Source organism: Anoplolepis gracilipes, chromosome 11 (genome assembly GCF_047496725.1).
Source record: "Anoplolepis gracilipes chromosome 11, ASM4749672v1, whole genome shotgun sequence".
NCBI classification, from domain to species: domain Eukaryota; kingdom Metazoa; phylum Arthropoda; class Insecta; order Hymenoptera; family Formicidae; genus Anoplolepis; species Anoplolepis gracilipes.
This window is the reverse complement of record NC_132980.1, coordinates 9753595-9772469: the sequence shown is the minus strand read 5'-3', so window position 1 is coordinate 9772469 and position 18875 is coordinate 9753595. Positions and strand designations below refer to the sequence as shown.

At 27.0% G+C, this 18875-nt stretch overlaps 2 protein-coding genes across 5 annotated transcripts in view; one reads left to right on the top strand and one right to left on the bottom strand.

Annotated features, from left to right (window-relative positions):
- Positions 1-4918: 4918 nt before the first annotated feature.
- On the top strand, positions 4919-12270 carry LOC140671317 (alpha-tocopherol transfer protein). Of its 3 annotated transcripts, XM_072902580.1 has the most exons (8): positions 4982-5193; positions 7658-7771; positions 7841-8085; positions 9404-9495; positions 10059-10304; positions 10452-10646; positions 10790-10961; positions 11107-12270. In XM_072902580.1, the coding sequence occupies exons 3-8, from the start codon at positions 7857-7859 to the stop codon at positions 11148-11150; spliced, it is 978 nt and encodes a 325-aa protein (XP_072758681.1). In that variant the 5' UTR covers positions 4982-5193; positions 7658-7771; positions 7841-7856; the 3' UTR covers positions 11151-12270. The 3 variants fall into 3 exon arrangements, with proteins under 3 accessions (XP_072758682.1, XP_072758681.1, XP_072758680.1); XM_072902581.1 differs by lacking the exon at positions 7658-7771 and having other exon boundaries at positions 4919-5033; XM_072902579.1 differs by lacking the exon at positions 7658-7771 and having other exon boundaries at positions 4983-5193.
- Positions 10785-18875, bottom strand: part of LOC140671319 (alpha-tocopherol transfer protein-like) — a 26195-nt gene continuing 18104 nt past the window's right edge. For both annotated transcript variants that reach the window (XM_072902582.1, XM_072902583.1), the window contains 4 exons: positions 14286-14459; positions 13401-13954; positions 13151-13304; positions 10785-12631 (listed from right to left, as the gene is read on the bottom strand). In XM_072902582.1, coding sequence (XP_072758683.1) covers positions 12600-12631; positions 13151-13304; positions 13401-13954; positions 14286-14459 — 914 coding nt within the window. In that variant the 3' untranslated portion in view covers positions 10785-12599. The remainder of the gene's footprint in view (positions 12632-13150; positions 13305-13400; positions 13955-14285; positions 14460-18875) is intronic.

Sequence of the window (18875 nt, the reverse complement as noted above, 5' to 3'; positions counted from 1 at the left end):
CAAACTTTGTATTTTTTTGATTTATTATAAACAAAAAATAGAACATTTTTCTTAAACTATCTTAGAAAAAAAATCAATAACTTATTGCTGCTATTTTCGAGCAGCCAAAAAATGGCGGGTAGCCCCGGGCATATGTTTCAACAATTATCTATTCGTTCTTGTTTTTACAAACATCACAATAAAAATATATAGGATATGAAGGATCAATGTCTACGCGTTCTTCGTGTGCCCATTCTTTGCATTTATTACATTGAATCCAGTTTTCTTCGAGTGTCTTGATATTCATCTTGATAAAAAAGATTTTAATTGTTTTGTTTTGTTTTGCGTTGATAAGGAATACCTTTAGTACCTTTAGTATCTTTACTTTTTGCAACAAGTTTATTTATATATGAAGACAATGTATATGTATATAATTTATTAATAATTATAATTATATTTAAAATAAATACATTAATGTTATTTAGTAAATTAAAATATAAACTGATAATTACAACAATAAAATGTATTATTTTTATAATTTAAAGTTAATAAATATGTCCGGAGGTACCCGCCACATTAATGTCCGGATACTCAATTGACTTGATCTAATATATTTATTAATTAATTTGTGTAATGTAAAAAGAATTAATTAAATATATAAGAATCTTAAATTATATTTAATTGTTAATATTAAAATCAATAAGACATGTAACAGCACTTACATTTAATGAACAGTAAGCATCGATAAAATTTGATGGGCGTCGTAATATCACTCTTAACGGGAATAAAACTGATTTTAACATCTGATCCGCTTGGCGTACATATTATTACTGACTTGCAATTGCTCATGTGCTGAGACAGACATGTTTTAACGTGTTATTTGTTTTTTTTTACGCAGTTTAGTTTAGAGATAAAATGTTCGGAGTTACCCGCTGTCCGAGACTACCCGCCTTTCCCCTATATAACTTTATACATGTTCACAACTTTAATTATATATATACAATAGTACAATATAAATTGTAAAATCGATAAATGTATAAATAAATTGACATAGCCAGTCGTTTAGGCTCATTCAAAGGCTCATGATCTTTAGTGTCTTGCGGGGTGCATACGTGAAGGCGTTTGCGGTGGTTGCCCAAGCCGTCTCAGTTAATAATTACAGTCGGACCTCTTATCCTACGACATTTTCGGTCCGGAATCTTCTCCTTAAACCTCTGATTGTACGACAAAAATTTGAGAGTGGGGATATAATTCCCCTTTCACGGTCGTAGCAGGAGAGGATTTTTTGTCGTAGGATAAGAGGTCCGATTGTAATTTATGTTTACATTTTAGGAAAAAATTTAAAGTATAATATATTTAACTCTAAGCATTGTTTAAGCATTTAAGAATTAGAGAAGTAATTATTATCCGTCAAAATTGATAATCAAATAGTCGTATTCGACAATATATAAAGTATTTCCTATTCGAATGTTGTCTATGCAAATGATAAGGTCATGACATTTAAACAATGGCGCATAATTGTAACGCTGCTAAAGTTAAGTATCGTGATATTGTTGATAATTTTTTATCGAAATATTTTATGTCAAAATTAAAGTAACAAAAAACCGTGTTACATTAATAATTTATTGATAGTACATTTAAAATTCGACAGATAGAAATTTTCACATTTATTTGGTAATATGTTAAATATTTCAGGAATTGATTAATTATTACATTTATTACAATTACAATTATTACTGTATTCAATTTTCATTTTTTACTTTCGTACGCATATGGCGGACGGATTTATTTACAAATATTTACGTTATTCGTGCAGCGGCACTCAAATAGACTGGTAAAACGAGAGCAGCTTTATGTGACGTATTATTTTTCGAAATACGTTGGTGACAAATATTAAAATATGCCTAAAATCATTATTCTCTTTGAACAATTAAAAATCATCAATTCGCTTAATTGATTAATTTTTATAATTATTACTAATTATAATTAATTGTTAAATTGCCTAATAATTAATATCGCGTACCAGAAAAAATTGCTGAATTTATTTGGCAAAAAAGAGTGATTTATGTGAAGTCATGCAATCATTATGCAATGATTCGTACATGTATAATCATCACGTAATATGTTATTACAGTGTTTTTACAAATAAATGCTATAAAAAAGTAAACAAAAAAAAAAGAAAAAAATCGAGAACAATGATGTGATGAGAAATTTATAAATTTTTTAAATTTATTGTTTGTTATTTCCAAAATTAATTTCTTATTTTCATGATAATTAATTTTAAATGTGTAATATGAGATATATAAAACATTTCTTTCATTTACACTTTCTATTTCAAAATAAATAAAAAATATTTAATAAGTATATTTGTATATAATTAATATAATTTTATATACATATATACAAAACATTATGTAATGTTGTTTAAGATTTATAATTTTTTAGGTTATTATATAAAAAATAAAATTTTTATTAATATATATATGCAAGTTTATATCTATAAACTATATCTATAAAGTATAATAAATTATTTTGGAAACTTTTTATATTAAATATTCATTTAATAGAAATAAATAAATAAAAATTTAATTGTAAGTTTTACATTTAATTTCAATTTAATTTAATTATAAAATATCAGTTATATATTTTAAAGTATTTCTTTATATAATTTAGATATTATTTTATTTGGATTTTATAGATCAATGCAGTGTTCTACAACTTTTTCATTACACACCATACTAGTGAGCATTAAATTATTTTCTATCTTAATCTCGAGAAAATGAATTTCAACCTAATATTATATATTATTAGTAAAATTTCTATCTAAGGATGAATAAAACATAATTATTTATCTATTCCTTCTCTTTTTTTCCTTTCTTCTTTGCTTTTTATGTTTCTCTATCAAGGTGAGAACAATTATATTTTATTATATAAGATAGGTATATATACGTAAAATTTTTTTATCTCTATCTTTATCGAGGTAAGAACAACTATATTTTATTGTATAAGATAAGTATAAATACGTAAAAAATTTAAATTTATAATAAGCATTAAATGTTTTGAGAAGTACTTACATACTATGTGTTCCAAAATTTTTTGAAACAAAATATAATAAGAAAGTTTATTAAAAATTTAAATAATAAACATATGATACAAAAATATAAATAAGATAATTAAAAATATTATAAATATTTATCTAATAAATATTATAAATATTTTTTACGTTGTTGTGTAAAATAGAAGAGAGAGAGAGAGATAGAGAGAGAGAGAGAGAGAGAGAGTGAGAGAGAGAGAGAGAGTGAGAGAGAGAGAGGGGGGAAGGGGATAGACAGAGAAACGCAAATACATAATTTTATTTTAGAAATGCAAGAATCTCGTTTTAAAATTCAAATCATAGTTTCATACATTAGGCGTCATTAACGCTTTTTACTTTTAGGCTATTACATTTACAAATCATAAGCATAATAATACTGGAATACAAACAGATAAGTACATAATTACGATATACAGCGTTACTAATTTTTTTTGCTGTTTCAATCTAACAAATATTTTTTTAAGATAAATATAAATAAATATTATCGTTTTTATTCCCTTCTTGAATAATGTTCAATAAGCTATTACATAAGTATGTCATTACAGTATTAATACTTTAATCGGCTGATAGACTCATACTTAAATTTTGATATTGTGTGAACAATTTTAATATTTTATAAATAAAAGTCCAAAAATTATATAAAACATTAATCTTTAGTTTCGTAAATCGACGCACAACTTTTTTATATTTATGTAAATATTATGCAAAAGGTGAGGAGTTAATTTTTTATTTCTATTCTACTTATTTATTTAAATTATTTAAAATTCTTACAATTCTCTTTTCAAATGTATTGATTTAATTGTTCTTGTCTACTGTCTCTCGTGTAAAAGTTATTTTGATTCTAATTTACATATTCGTTCGCATATGCAATAATTTTGGTTCTATTTATCTTACACTTATTATCGACTGTTAAACGTAAAGTATTGAGATTAAATATTATTTCTGTAAAAATTGTAATATATATAACATAGATAGTTGTGTTAATTTATTACTTTATTTGATTTTGACTATAAAAACTTATTGCGTGTGTGAAGAATTTTCGCACATCTGTAATATAAGTAAGATATATTTTTCAGACGTTATTCTGGCTCAAAAAGTTAGCGTTTATTCCCTGAATAAAATTCGATTAACGTCAGTATGGCCTAGACCTCTATCAATATTCCATTAGATTCACACACACATACATTATATGTCATTAGACATATATCTCCATCAATGTTCCGCATATATGATATTCATTTGCAATAAACTTCAATAGGTTTAAAAAATTTTTTTCTAGTCACAGTGCGTTTTATTTGCAATGCGTTTTTATACTCAATCAAAATTAGTCGCTGACTAACAATTTCAATTTTGAGCTAAAATTTTAAATTGCGTGGATATATCTTAGTTTTTTAGACTTGAAACTAAATTTTGAAAATAAAATTTGAGTAATTTGAATCTAAATGTAAAAAACAATATGTTACAAGAAAATAAGCGAATTATTTCTATTCTAATAAATATTATTTTTACTTAAATTTTTTTGACGAACTATTCAAATAATTGTATTGTGGAGCATTGTAAATTAAAACAATTCCATTATTTCCTTTGAATAGTTTGAAGATAAAATTTAAATACTATTAAACATTATTATATATATTTAAATACATTTCACAATATTAAATTGGGAAATTTTTACGAATTTGTATTTGTGTTTAATTAAACAAAATGTTAATTTACAAAATTTAATTAATAACAAAATTTTTAGAAAAATATCGATCACATTGCTCGCGCCTTGTAATTTTCCATTCCAATCTAGTTTTATTTCGAACCGTGTATATAAAATTATACTGCCCTCGTCCTCACACATTTCACATTGTCATGTTCATATAAAAGTGGGGACAGCTATGGCTTTCGAGCCATCCTAACTGGACTGTCTGAAGGCAGTTTTCATCAGCAATGCGAGCACCACAGTACTAATCTGGTCAGTCCTTCTAAATGTGATCTATCCTTATTTTATTTTTCATATAGTATTTTTATTTTACACGATTAAGTTATTTGTGACGCAAGTTTATTCGAATAAAAAGGGAAGAAAAAAAGAGAGAAGAATTAGTGAATTAATTTTTGATCCACAGTAATCGATTGTAAGTATTACTAAAATTTCGTTGATGACAGACACATAGATGATATGATATGTGAAAAAACTGATTTAATAAAAATCGAAAGTGCAACTTTGAAATCTCTGCAAGATTGTTAAGATATTTTAATGAATATTCAAATTATACGATAATTTATCTGTTTTAATAAAATCTATTTCTAATCGCGCATGTCTATTGACATTGTATAAACACGTGCGTTTATATAATTTAAGATTTATTTCTCTTCAGTTGCAATTTCTAGATTCTTATTTCTTTTACCTTTTTTAGTTTTGAAAAGTAAATAACGAGATGTTTATTTTAAAAAATATAGAAGCATCCTAGGCAACAAAAAAGTCACTTTGATATTATTTTAATGTAATTCATCAAGTGATGCTTATTTTACCTAAATATATATTATTTGTTATGAAAAATATGTCTATATGATACGCGCGCGTATATACATTAATTTACAGTTTTTCGATAGTAAATGAAAAAAGATGTTATTTTAAAACAGGGTAATTTAAAATTTATCTAAGTATATTTTATAAAATAACATAATTTTTTTATAGAAAATTTTTTTATTTATAGTTAGTATTAGTCACTTAATATATATGTTGTATCCTATTAGCTGTATAATATTAAAAATCTAACCTATATAATAATCTGTACAAAAAAACTGTTGAAAATTTTTAATATATGTATAATAAATAGAACATAATATAATAATAGTACGTAATATAATGTTAAATAGAAAAAGATATACAAAAATGCTTCAAATTTTATTCGAAATTGACTATTTCTTACATAACATACGTTTCGAATAGATACTTCTTACATAAAACCCTTCATTATACTTTTCGTCGCGCTTTAGTAAAACAATGTATTATACGAAACAATACAGGTTACGTTAAAGCAGATGTGCATAAACATACACCACAAAAATACATATTTATTCTGCATAATTATATAGAGTGTTTCATAAGATTCACCTTCAATCAAGTATTTTTTTAATAACATTATTGTTTTATTTTCTTTGTAAAAATGTATTAAATTATTAAGTTTCAGATAAAATTTTCCGATTTTAGATTACGTTTAATTAAGTTTAAAATTAACAATTTTCATTATATTAGTCTTATATTAAAGTCAAGTTATTAAAAGTTTTCAGAATTGATTTTTAATAATTTTTGATAATTTACAATACAGTCAACATTAGATATTTTCGAAATATAATTCTCTACAGTTCTTTCAGTCTTTTAGTTTTTGTACTCTTATAAAATACTTCACGCTCTATTTACCTGTCTCAATAATTATATCTATATTTAAAATATCATATATCTGGATACTGGATCTGCAACTATAAAAACTGTAATTACAAAAAATATAATGAATAGTCAATTTTTAATGTTAATAATAATGTAAATATAGACTTGCAATATTGTTTTTATTCATCTACGTAATACATTTACCTAGAACTTGTTACAACAAAAAAATAATCATTTTATAAAACAGATCAGCTGCAATAACGTACAGATTTCACTCTATATGTAAAAAAAAGATTTACAAAGCATATATGAAGTGATAACTTAATATATGCTAGAAGTGCGAGCGTATTAAGCAAAAAGAGAGGTTTTAAAATTATAAATTTGTACCGTTATCAGATTTAACTTTATAATATTAATAATAATTGTAAATAATCATATAGAAATTTATTTTTCAGACAAAATTATTTTTCAGTATTTTATTTAGCAGTAAAAGTGACAGAAAATAAATAAGCAGTTGATATTTTTCACGTAACATTGACTTGATTGAATTGCTAAAGCAAATGAATAGGCTATAATATCATTCACTGTACGACTGTTGCGGTATCAGCGAATGTTTAATATATATATATATATAAGTACAGTAGTGCGTCTGGCAGGAAAATAAAGTCTAATGGAAATGCTGATAAATTAAGCAATTATTTATATTATAATATAAGAAAAAGCTAAACGATGTAATATACCAAAGTATTCAAATAATAGATACAAAATTGCGTAATTATTGTGTACACACAATTTTATTACTTCTCAGAAATAATATCAAATTTCATATTATAAATAAAAGGATATAAAATTGCACTTTTCAGTCTTTAAATATGTTATATAACATATTAATAAAAGAGGTCCATATAAATTTTTATGCTAATATTTTTTTAAGTTTCACTAATCAAAACCATTGTCATTGAGCTAAGATAGAAAACAATAATTTTCTACACAAAGATTTGGTAACCTCTATAGAATCTTCTCTGATTATTAGCGTTGTGAAATTCTCGTTGAGCACATAGTTTTAAAACCATCGTGTACACTTAACTGTTTTGTACTTTGCTCGTATCAACACAAATTCTTCCTACACCTACAAACGCACATATACGCGCGCACGCATCCGCTTCTATGATTCAGTGATGAAATTTTGCCAAACATGTACATTCCAGACTGACCCAACAGAGAATAAGGAGACCGATACTTCGTCATCGCGAATTTTATCAAAGTCATTATTACTTCTACATAAAAGTGTACTTTGTAAAATTGACATCACGTCATGTTATGTACATTGTCAGCAAAATACTGCGATTCGTTATTGCCGTACGATAATTTGCATTACAATTATCCGATAGATATTCATTGGATACGATGGCATCATCCGCGACCGTCGACGAGGAAAACGTGAAATTGCCATGTAAGGAAGAAATCTTCCGAGTCTGGCAAGAGAATGCGCCGAAAATTATGTTTGGTGAACATAAACTTAAATTTGATTTGGATGAGATCGATGACACTTTTCTCCAAAAGGCCAAAGAGGAGTTGCGAGAGACGCCGGAAATAACCGCCACGAGCTACACGGAGTTGAGAGAATTAATTGCAGGTAGCGGCAAGGTCAATCGTAAAACATCACTCTGCATTTATCGAAGCCTGCAATTACGAGCTAGAAGGGGAAATACGATCGTTACAATTTGTGTAAATCTTACATGATTGGAACTGAAATCAGTTTTTCAATACGACCAAACGTCGAGAGTTGTTCGTCTGCTCAGTATTTTTTTGGCTTTACTTTCTTCCCGCGTCTGTATCGTTATTTTCGTTCTCCAACCGGTTTCTTACAGATTGAAGAAGAAAGCGAATTCAAACAAAACGTATTTCGTTGTTAGAAAATATGTAATCGAGGGTTTTTTTTTTCTAGCAAAATTTTTTATTAAATCATTTAATTAAAAACATGTTATTATAAGGAATAACACTCTTAATGATAGCAAATTTTAAAGAGAAAATGAGAAGAAATGACTTGCAAAGAGACGCGATGACAAATGGAACAAGAAAACTTTCTCTTTTATATAATCTCTAATAAATTATAAATGTAGCGTTTATATTTACATTATGGTTCAAATAAATATAAATCGATTCTATCCTCCGATCAGGAAAATTACTTAAATCATGAAATAACGATAAATTAACTTTTTTATTTGATAAAAACGTCAGTTTGAACAACTGGAGTGCTTCTAAAATAAAGATAAATTTTGTAGGCTATTACTACTTATAACGTAACGCATCGTTCAATTTAAGTACATAACGTAATATATAAATTTAATCACATTCGTGTGAATTGAGTGAAAACGAAAGTTGTTCACGCTTGGATTGATAATTTTCAACGTTTCTCTGCTTGTCATTATATAAAAAAAAGAGTGCGCAAGTTTTATCGAAATATATAATTGATAATTATTAACTGAAATATATTAAGTGCAGAAATTTTTGCTTAATAGCTTTGGAAAGATGACAAAACTAGATATTTTTTATGTAACCATCATTAGCGTAATTGATTAATAATTTGTTAGTAATACTTATGATAATGTGATGAAGTAAATTTCATAGAAGCAAATTGTTATACATTTTGCGTTTTTTATGCGATAAAATCATGTCTTGTCATTATTGTTTATTAATTATTTTGAACTCGCAATTGTAAAAAAGAAATGAGTTTGTTTTATAATTGATATCAATGATTTTCTCGCATTATCCTTCTTCTCATTAATTATACATAAAATATCTTCTACATTTACTGTAGAATTACGTGATTTAAACTATCTTATTATTCTTTTTTGTTATTATTATTAAACTTGTATCACACACATCCATATTTTTTTAGTTTTTAACTGACAACAATGACTAAAAATGAATTAACTTATTTATTTTATTAGGGGAACCTGATCTAAAGGTACCAGATGAAACAATTTTTTATGACATATTCTTGCGACCATGTAAGCATTATCCGAAAAGTGCTTTTAAGCTTGTAAGTCAGAACACTTTTTGTATAAAAATATTATTATTAATATCTTTAATTATCTCACTTTAAAATAACTATCTAATTAATATTATTATGTGTGTTATATATGTGTTTCTATACAACTGGTTGTGTATGAATTAAATATACTATATTATTATACATATTATTTAAAAGTTTGTACGAATTCTGATTAATTTTAGATTGAGATTAGTTCTTGTTCAATGAAATGTCAAGCCAACTACAGTTTTCACGTAATTAATTACTAAATAAACAAGGAGCTCTTCAAAAATTATAATTTTGAAAAGGAAAACTCTGATAAGATGATAATTTTTAGTCAATCTAAGGATATTAATTTTATTTAAATTTAAAAACAGATTTAACTATATTTTAAATTCTACATTCTATATTAAAAATTAGTAAAGTATATAAGTAATAATCCTCCTTGACATGTTTAGGAAGAGTAATCTCTCGATTAGCTAAAAAAGTCATGCAAAATATATAAATATCAGTTTTAAAGTACACTCTGTACATGACATTAAATTACTCAAATTCTTCGCATTGTTTGATAGATGAAACGGTATTATCGATTCCGCCAAAACTATCCGCATATATATGTAGATTTGATGCCTAGTAAAGAGAAAACGGCATTTTTCGCCAATTTGGTTTATCCATTGCCGTTTAGAGCTAAAGACGGAAGTAGAATATTAGTACTAGAAGGCGGCAAACGTTGGAATCCAAAGGAAGTGTCACTCAATGCGTACTTTAAAGCCTTAATATTGCTGTTATGTGTAGCGATGACAGAACCCAAATCTCAGGTTTGCCATCAGAAAATATCTTTTTTGATTCGAAATAAAGATATGTATCCATAAATAAAAATTTAGAATTAATCTTAAATTTATCGACTTTTTTTCTTAACAATTATTGAAAATAACTGAACTGTTGAATTTTATTCTGTTTCTTAGGTCGCAGGTGGGCGTGTCATCATAGATGTAGAGGGTTTATCTCTATCTCACGTGACGTATCTTACTCCGAGTTTCGCCAAAATGTTAATTGAGTTTATACAGCACTGTTTGCCTATTCGCTTTAAAAGTATCCATATTGTAAAACAGTCATTTTTCTTCAACATGGCATTCGCAATTTTCAAACCATTTTTAGAGGTTTTTAGACACAATTTTCCGACAGCCGAATATAATTCATTAAGTCATATGACGTAATGAATTTTCTAATAAATTTAAAATATCACATCTGTCTATAAAATATTCATAAGAAAAAGAAAATAAAAATTTATTGTTATATACAGGAGAAAATTCGCAAAAGGATTCACTTCCACGGGACAAACTGGGAGTCTTTAATGACTTTTATAGATAAGAGCGCATTACTTAAGAGGCACGGGGGTGAATTAGAAATGCCCGACGACTCATTTGGTGTGACACTTTGGCAAAATTTACTTTTCTTCGAACCCATTCTTGAAGGTAATTATCCTATATAACTAGCAATTTAAATTTCGATGACAAAAACAAAATATGCATCAATTTCAATCATGATGATAATTAATTAATTAAATTCCTGTTATTCATTTTGCATAGAATTATTGACAAAATCAGTATCTCGTTTCAGTTGAGCAACATTGCGGATTTAAAACAGATAATAACATAAAATAATCACTGTCCGATCATTACGTTATTATCGTCATTGTGAGCAATTATACACGTGAAGTTACAATAAAAAATTGCTAGCATTGATGGCATCTTATTCTTGGAAATTGCGAACATAATTATTCGCAATTGTTACGTTACTCCGAAATTGCATGAAAAAAACACTAATAGCGAATTGGATGCACTCATGCATATTGGTGTACATTAAAGATTATTGTATACAAACTTATAATATAAATATATAATTAAAACATTAAGATAATTATAACAATATAAATTATTACTATTGAATGAGAATAATATAGTTCTTTCAACAAAGATGAGTTGTTAAAAAGAAGCTTTATGTTTAAAGACGTGACAAATATATATTGATATATAAATGGCACCAATAAAAAGTATTCAGATTTACAAAATTGTAATTTTTTTAGAAGTAATCACTTGTATATTTGTACATTCTTCTTTCCAAAGAATATTTGCACTCCAATGGCATATTACATCACATTAAATGAATATTAATTTAATAAAATTTAAGTAAATGAGAATTATGACTTTTTTAAGTAATATTTGTATAAATATTTAAAAATATTATTATAAGTTCATTGATGCAGTCAACGTGTAACTATTACCAAATAATACAAGTGATAAATGTGTATTTTGAATATTTATATATGCATAACTTATTACATACATAGATATCAGTAATAATTTTTTAATACAAATTTATTGCTACACCAAGAAATTATATACCAAATAGACAATTGTTACATGTATATATTTAAGTACATTAATTTGTATATGGTTTTAAATAAATACTAAAAGTTTTTATTTATTTTGCACTAAATCACAAGAAAAATGCCACATTTCCTAACATTTTGCACATACGCAAATAATATTTAAAACTGTGGAACTTTCTTCTGTTCTTTCAAGTTAAAAGATTATCCTTATTCCATAAATTAAATAATTATTCTAAAATTATTGGTGTATACAAATTTGTGGAATGTATAATAATCTTATCAAATATGTGTGATAAGATTGTAGGGACAATAAAACAACTTAATATCTCAGATGGAGATCACAGATACCTAATAGACCATAATTTTTACAGTAGATTAAAATTGTAAATAAAGTAAAAAGAAATATCCTATACAACGCATTGCCGTTTCTTTCGTAACTTTTCACTTAATTTTATGGAACGGAAGTTTATTAAGATCACTAATTATGAAGACTCTAATGGAAGGAAGGAGTGGAAAAATACTTACACAACAATAAATTATAAATAAAATTACAAAATGAGCAAGGTTTGAATCGTTGGTTTCAACAAGAGTAAACAAGAATAATCCGTAATCGTCGTAATTGTTTCTAACTCGACACTTGGCAAAATATCACTTGTCTAATTGTTTCCCAATAGTTTAAATCTAACTATTTATTTTTAATGTTGATAAATTTAATGTGGAGTTATTTCTTTTTGTAACCGTACGTATTAATAGCTGCAACAAGAGAAAGATTATAGTTAAATTGTATCGAGTCATAGTATTGAAAAATTAGAGTTCTCATATCGAAGCATTAAATATACAGGGTGTCGGGCAATTACCGCCCCATCTCTCTAGGGCAGATAGAGCAGGTCAAACTGAACATAAAAGTTCTCTATCATTTTGCGATTTGCGCAATAATTATTAAACTACTAATTAAAAACGCTCAGCGAACGATGTTTTATATATATATATATATATATATATATATATATATATATATATATATATATATATACATATATAATATCGTTTGCTAAGCATTTTTAATTAATAGTTTAATAATTATTGCGAAAATCGCAAAATGATAGAGGACTTTTATGTTCAGTTTGAATTGCTCTATCTGTCCTAGAGAGATGGGGCGATAATTACCGGACACCCTGTATAGCATTAAATAGCTACTACAATTTTTTCTTCAATTCTGTTATTTTTAATGTGATCAAATAATTATGTGATATAGTTTCCTTTTACACTTACCGTCGTATTCTTCGTCACATTGGATTAGCACTTTATACCATGTCGGTCCATCTATCAAAGCGGCAACATCCAAAGTACCGCCATAATGCGACGGCAGACATTTCGGTGATATGTATCGATGCAATGATTTCCGGTCAGTGCCGTGGAAGATTAACTAGCGGAAGAAAAGAAAGCAAAATATATGTATAAGTATCCTTTGGCAAACTTAAATTGTGCAAACATTTATTAATCATATACACAGAGGACTTACCCTACTCTTCAACTTCTCCCGTAGGAATGGCTTAAACAGAGCAAACACCATGTTGAACACATATGGTTGGTTCACGATATGTAAATTCTTTATTCTCAATGGCATCGCTTCCTGAAGCAGATCAACTATCCTTTTAGCAAACGGCGGGGTGAACTGCCACGTTTGCTGGAGGGTGAGACCATCCATGTCGAAGATCACGACCGCGCCAGCGATCTGCGTGCTCGGCTCCAACATAGCCGCCTCCAGATACAGCACGCATCCTTTGTAGATTTCGTCCAGGCTGCACTTGTTGTGCTTCCATTTTTTACCGAGCTCGATTATCAATATACGTCGGCCGTGCTGATCGCGAACAGGTAGCACCGTCAGAATGTTTTGATCAAATATGTTTTTTTCTCTGCTCGGTTTGAGATTGTCATAGATGTTCGCATGCTTCAACTTGAAGTTGTAATAATGTTTGGTGAGCTCGAGCGATGACTCCGGATAATACTTGCACGGCCTCAAAAATCTAATCAGCCAGGCTTCGTTGTCCCACGGGCTTTTGAGATCCGTTTGCGCTATCGGACGAAGAAAGATTTTAAATAATGGTAAACACACTTGAAAAGATTCCCAAATGCATTTCTTAGACATTTTTTTTCACTTTAAACATTTTAAGGATCAAGATTTTTTCAGTATGTACTTAAGATATATGTAAATGTCTATAGCAAATATATTTACTATGTCTATAATCGTAATCCTCGAAATTTAACTTAAAGAAATGTCTAAAATATCTAATACATATATATATATATATATGTATGCAATTTATTAAATTAATATCTATATATCTATATATATATGTATAAAATTTTATATTTTAAGATTTTTATGTCAGTTAATATAAAGTACCTTTTAATAATTCCCTCAAGCGTGCTATTGCCTCTTTTTGAAGTTCGGGGGTTTCTCTGAGCTCCTTTTTGGCCACTTCCTCCAATTCTGGAGGGGGAGGACCTAATTCAAGCTCAATTATATTATTTCCGACTTTTAAGCATGGCAATTCCTTTAAGTCCGATAATAAACTGTCTGAAAAAAAAAAAAAACCAAATTTATATTTATAAATTTATAAGCCAGTGTTTATCCGATTTTTCTTACTTAGATTAGATATCTTTTAACAATAATGAAATGCTCATAACTTTATAATTGATAAACCAATGGTGCGCTAATTTCAATGTTACTGATAATGTAAGAAGAAAATTTTGCAAATATTGTCTCTATTGGTTTATATTATCGGTTTAATTTATAAAGATTAAATTATGAGAATTATAATGATAAATTGTGTAAAAGTAATAATATATATATATATATATATATATATATATATATCAAAATAGCATCTGAATCCATCATTCCTTATAATAAACGAATAAAATACAAGAAAATAATTCTAAAGTACAATTGATTACATGAACAATGTATCTTTAATACACACGCAAACACAGTGACCATCAAATTATACAAAAAAACAATAAAAAGCAATAACTCGTTGTGCCGAAAAACAGTTTGTTTTTTGTGTTCCAGTACTATTAATTACCTAACACATCACATATGTCGTTTGTGACTTTAAAGAGGATGCAGAACAGAAATCCCCGCCGGCGTATCACGAATAATCACTGGAAACATGACTCAGCTTCTTTATCGTAAACATTTCAAGTCTGTAGCTATAAAATTATAACTGAGTTTCTGAATGTAATCACGGTGTGTATTTGTTTTCCTATTTTTGATTATTTATTCATTTTTTAAAAAATTTATTTGATATTTATAGAAAAGAAACGGAAGTCGATTAAAAGTCATTTTACAAATTATATATACATATAAAACACTTTTTATATTATTTGTATATTTTAGCATTTATTTATTGTTTGTTCTTAAGGTAAAATTAGATTGAGTTTATTATTATAAGTTGATTGTGAGTCAGATAAATGATGATTCAAATTTTATTAAGAAAAATGTGCCAATGTGTATCGCTCATCACAATATAATTTCATCACGAATCCTTGAGTTATGTCCTTGATCATCAGAGTCTTGACTATCGGAGAACTTTAACAGATTATGAAAGTCGTAAGAAGATACGACATTTATATCAAGGAAGTTACATTATTATTTCCAAATATGACAGACATGACAACTTTTAGATACTGTTGTGCAATAATAATATCCTTATTATTAATATTACGATATGCGTGATGCGAAATCAAAATCAGTGATTTAGAAGAAGCGAGTCTTGTCAACATCGATTTTATAATTGAAAAAAAGTGACGTCACTTCTACTATATTGCATAACTAATAATTTGTAAACGTTAACTTTCCGATCTCTTTTTTTCTTTATGTTATATAAGAAGCGCAAAATGTTAATTATAAATATTTATAAATAAATTCAGTACATTTAGAGATTAAATTAATTTTATTTTTACTTCATATTTACACAGAGTGTCTTGATAAACTTGTAAATTATCAGTCAGTGACAAATTATGTGTATGTACCAAAAGATAATTTTAATCATTAGTGCAATCCAAGTGCACTGTTGTGGGTAGTTCCTACTCTATCTGTATGCTTATCGCGTTCTAAATTAACGTGCTCTAAACGAGTTTCATTTTAAATGCGTCTGCAAATCGACAAATTTGTAAACGCAATTTAGAATAAAGTAAACGCAATTTAGAATAGAATAAAACGATGTAAATCGCAATTAATATCCGAATTCGCGATTTTACAATTATGCGTCCCTAGAATATCAAGCATTATTATAGCTAAAACAAAATAATTTCACACAAGGTTTCTCTTTATTCTTCTCTGTTTTTTTATACGAATTAGCGTGAATCTTGATCAAGTGATGACATCGCAATTTCAACAAGAACCGATATTACGACAGTTTTTATATTGCAAATTAATAAAAAAAAAAATTCTGATCTCATCGTGGAATATAATGATGCGTCACGTATAGCGATTATACGTGTTGAAAATAGTTATATTTATAAAAGTCGGAATGTTCCATTCTTCTGTATGCAATACATATTACATAAACGAAGTTAATCGAAAAGATCGAAGAATTATGTAGGAATCATTTGCGTCTCAATAATATTTTATAACATGCAGGCTTTTCTCTTATATCAATTATTTGATACATGCAAATATGTAATAACAAATATGTCATAGCAAATTTTTCTCCAAATTTAAGTACGCGTACTCGAATATTTTTTACACTAAAGTTGTGATAACCAACAACAAAAGAGAGATATTACCATGTCCAAAGGAGATATTATCAATGTCTAAAATATATGTAACTTTTCTACAGACGAATCATGGTACTTGGATTTCAGGTTTTATCTTGAAGTCGTTTATAAAGCTACTTTAATAATACATCGATTCTTTATACAAGATATTTATTGATAGAATAATTGCAATTTTTGCTTGATAACAAAATTGATATAATTTTTAACGTGGTTTTTTAATTATAAATTAGTAAAAAAAAAAGAATTATAATTAAGTAGATTTCAGAGATGCGAAAAAATGATAAAATGATTTATCTCTTATAGTAAATTTTATACTTTACGTATAAGATTTAAATCTACAACAAAAATTAAAATACGTATAAGATTTAAATCTACAACAAAAATTAAAATATATTAAAGCTATTTCAGAGTAAAAAAAAACTGTAAGAGAGTATTTAAAGTAAAAGAAATTTAATAAATCTCGTGTGATTGTGTTACGTTTGGACAATCCAAGCGAAGAAGTTATTCGCCTTCATTGATAGATGTTCTCCTTTCACCATTTTCTACTCCTTGGCAGTCATGAATGTACTAATTTAATTTCACTTTCAAATCAATATCAAAAGCAGTTGAGAACATGCTCCTGAATTGAGACAAGCATCTAAATCGGTAATTATGCTCCATGAAAAAATTAGCAATTTTTCAAGTTATGTTATTTTGATATTACATTTCATAAAATAAGAATGATTTCACAAATATTATTAAAAAATTGTATCGACATAAAATAGAAATTTTTTAAAAATATATTATAGTGTGCGTATAGGTGTATGTTCATAAATTCCAAATAGATATTTTGCAACTGGTTGAAGTTACAAAAAAGTTAAATAAAAAGATTAAATAAAAAAAATTTCATTAAAAAAAATGAAGATCTGTTTAATTCGAAATAGTCATGAGTAAAAATTTTTTTTACATATGCTTTGTTGCGGACTAAAAACCATGCAAATTTTTTGTTATTAAACTTTTTTCTGCAACTAGTTGCAAGACATTTACCCGGGCATTTATGAAGAAACACCCTTTATACGTAAAGATGTCATAATTCTTATCTAATAAAATAATTTAATAAGATTTTTAAAATTATAAGTTAAAAATATTTTTATTAATTTTATAGTAATCTCTTTAGACAAATTGTGATAAAAAAAAATGTTTAGAAATGAGATTTTGTAATTACATCCCTTAGTAATTTTTTACAAATAAAACATCATGTAATAATAAAGATTTTTCAACATATCATCGAGAAAGAAAACAATAAATTGCTGTTTAGTTTGCCAGAAAAAGAGAGATAGAGAAAAAGAGAGAGGCAAGACAAATGTCTTTGTAGCATCCAATATTTCCGCGAGATGAGGAAGACGAGACAAACTGGATAGCAAGTTGTATCTTGAGAGATTTATCGCTCAACATTTACGACTTCGCAAACAAGAATTGTCTGGCCGGTTGAACTTTCCGCTTTTGACGAATCTTGAAATTGTACAAGACAGAAAGTACGAACAAGTGTTTTTCGCAAAATAAAGATGTGTCATAAATGAAACGTCAAATATTTCTCGCGTGCCATGAAACCTCTCTATTTTGTTGAAAAATGCGATGCTGATTATTTTTCTCGGATTAATTCGCGACGTAGAGACTCGTACGTGAGACTCGTACAAATGTCATTTATTTAAAGTTATTTGCTTGTTCTCATACTAAAATAAAACAAATGAGAATTTCAATAATCATCAAAATTGATTGCAATTAAATCATATCCGATGAATTATATAAAGTTTCCACAAAAAAACGAATTAATCCGAGAAAAAAATTAATAGCATTCATGATAATAACATGCACTACAAAAAACTCATATTTAAAACATTACTTTTCAGTCTCTCTCATTTTAAGGTCTCTTTATCAACTTTGAAATCAAACAGTGATAATCCATTGATGTCATTTCTTGCTATTAATCTTAACCACGTAATATTCCGCTTACGTGAGAAACTAAAGCGTTACTTTATCTACGTCATGGTTGTTTACGCACAATGTAAATGAAACAGTCACGTTTTTTTTTATAAAATATGATATGACAGACAACTTGATAATATTAAATATAACAGATAATGTGTAATTACTTTTTATTTCTCTTTCTTCTTTGTGACAAATTTTACGGTCATACAAATACATGCGCATATCAGGATGTTTTAGTTTCTCA

Excerpts from the sequence above, each read along its gene's own strand:
- LOC140671317 (XM_072902581.1), top strand. The coding sequence starts at position 7,857 with ATGGCATCATCCGCGACCGTCGACGAGGAAAACGTGAAATTGCCATGT. Across the intron at positions 10,647-10,789 it reads TTTTCAAACCATTTTTAGAG|GAGAAAATTCGCAAAAGGAT; the intron begins GTTTTTAGACAC and ends TGTTATATACAG. Across the intron at positions 10,962-11,106 it reads CTTCGAACCCATTCTTGAAG|TTGAGCAACATTGCGGATTT; the intron begins GTAATTATCCTA and ends ATCTCGTTTCAG.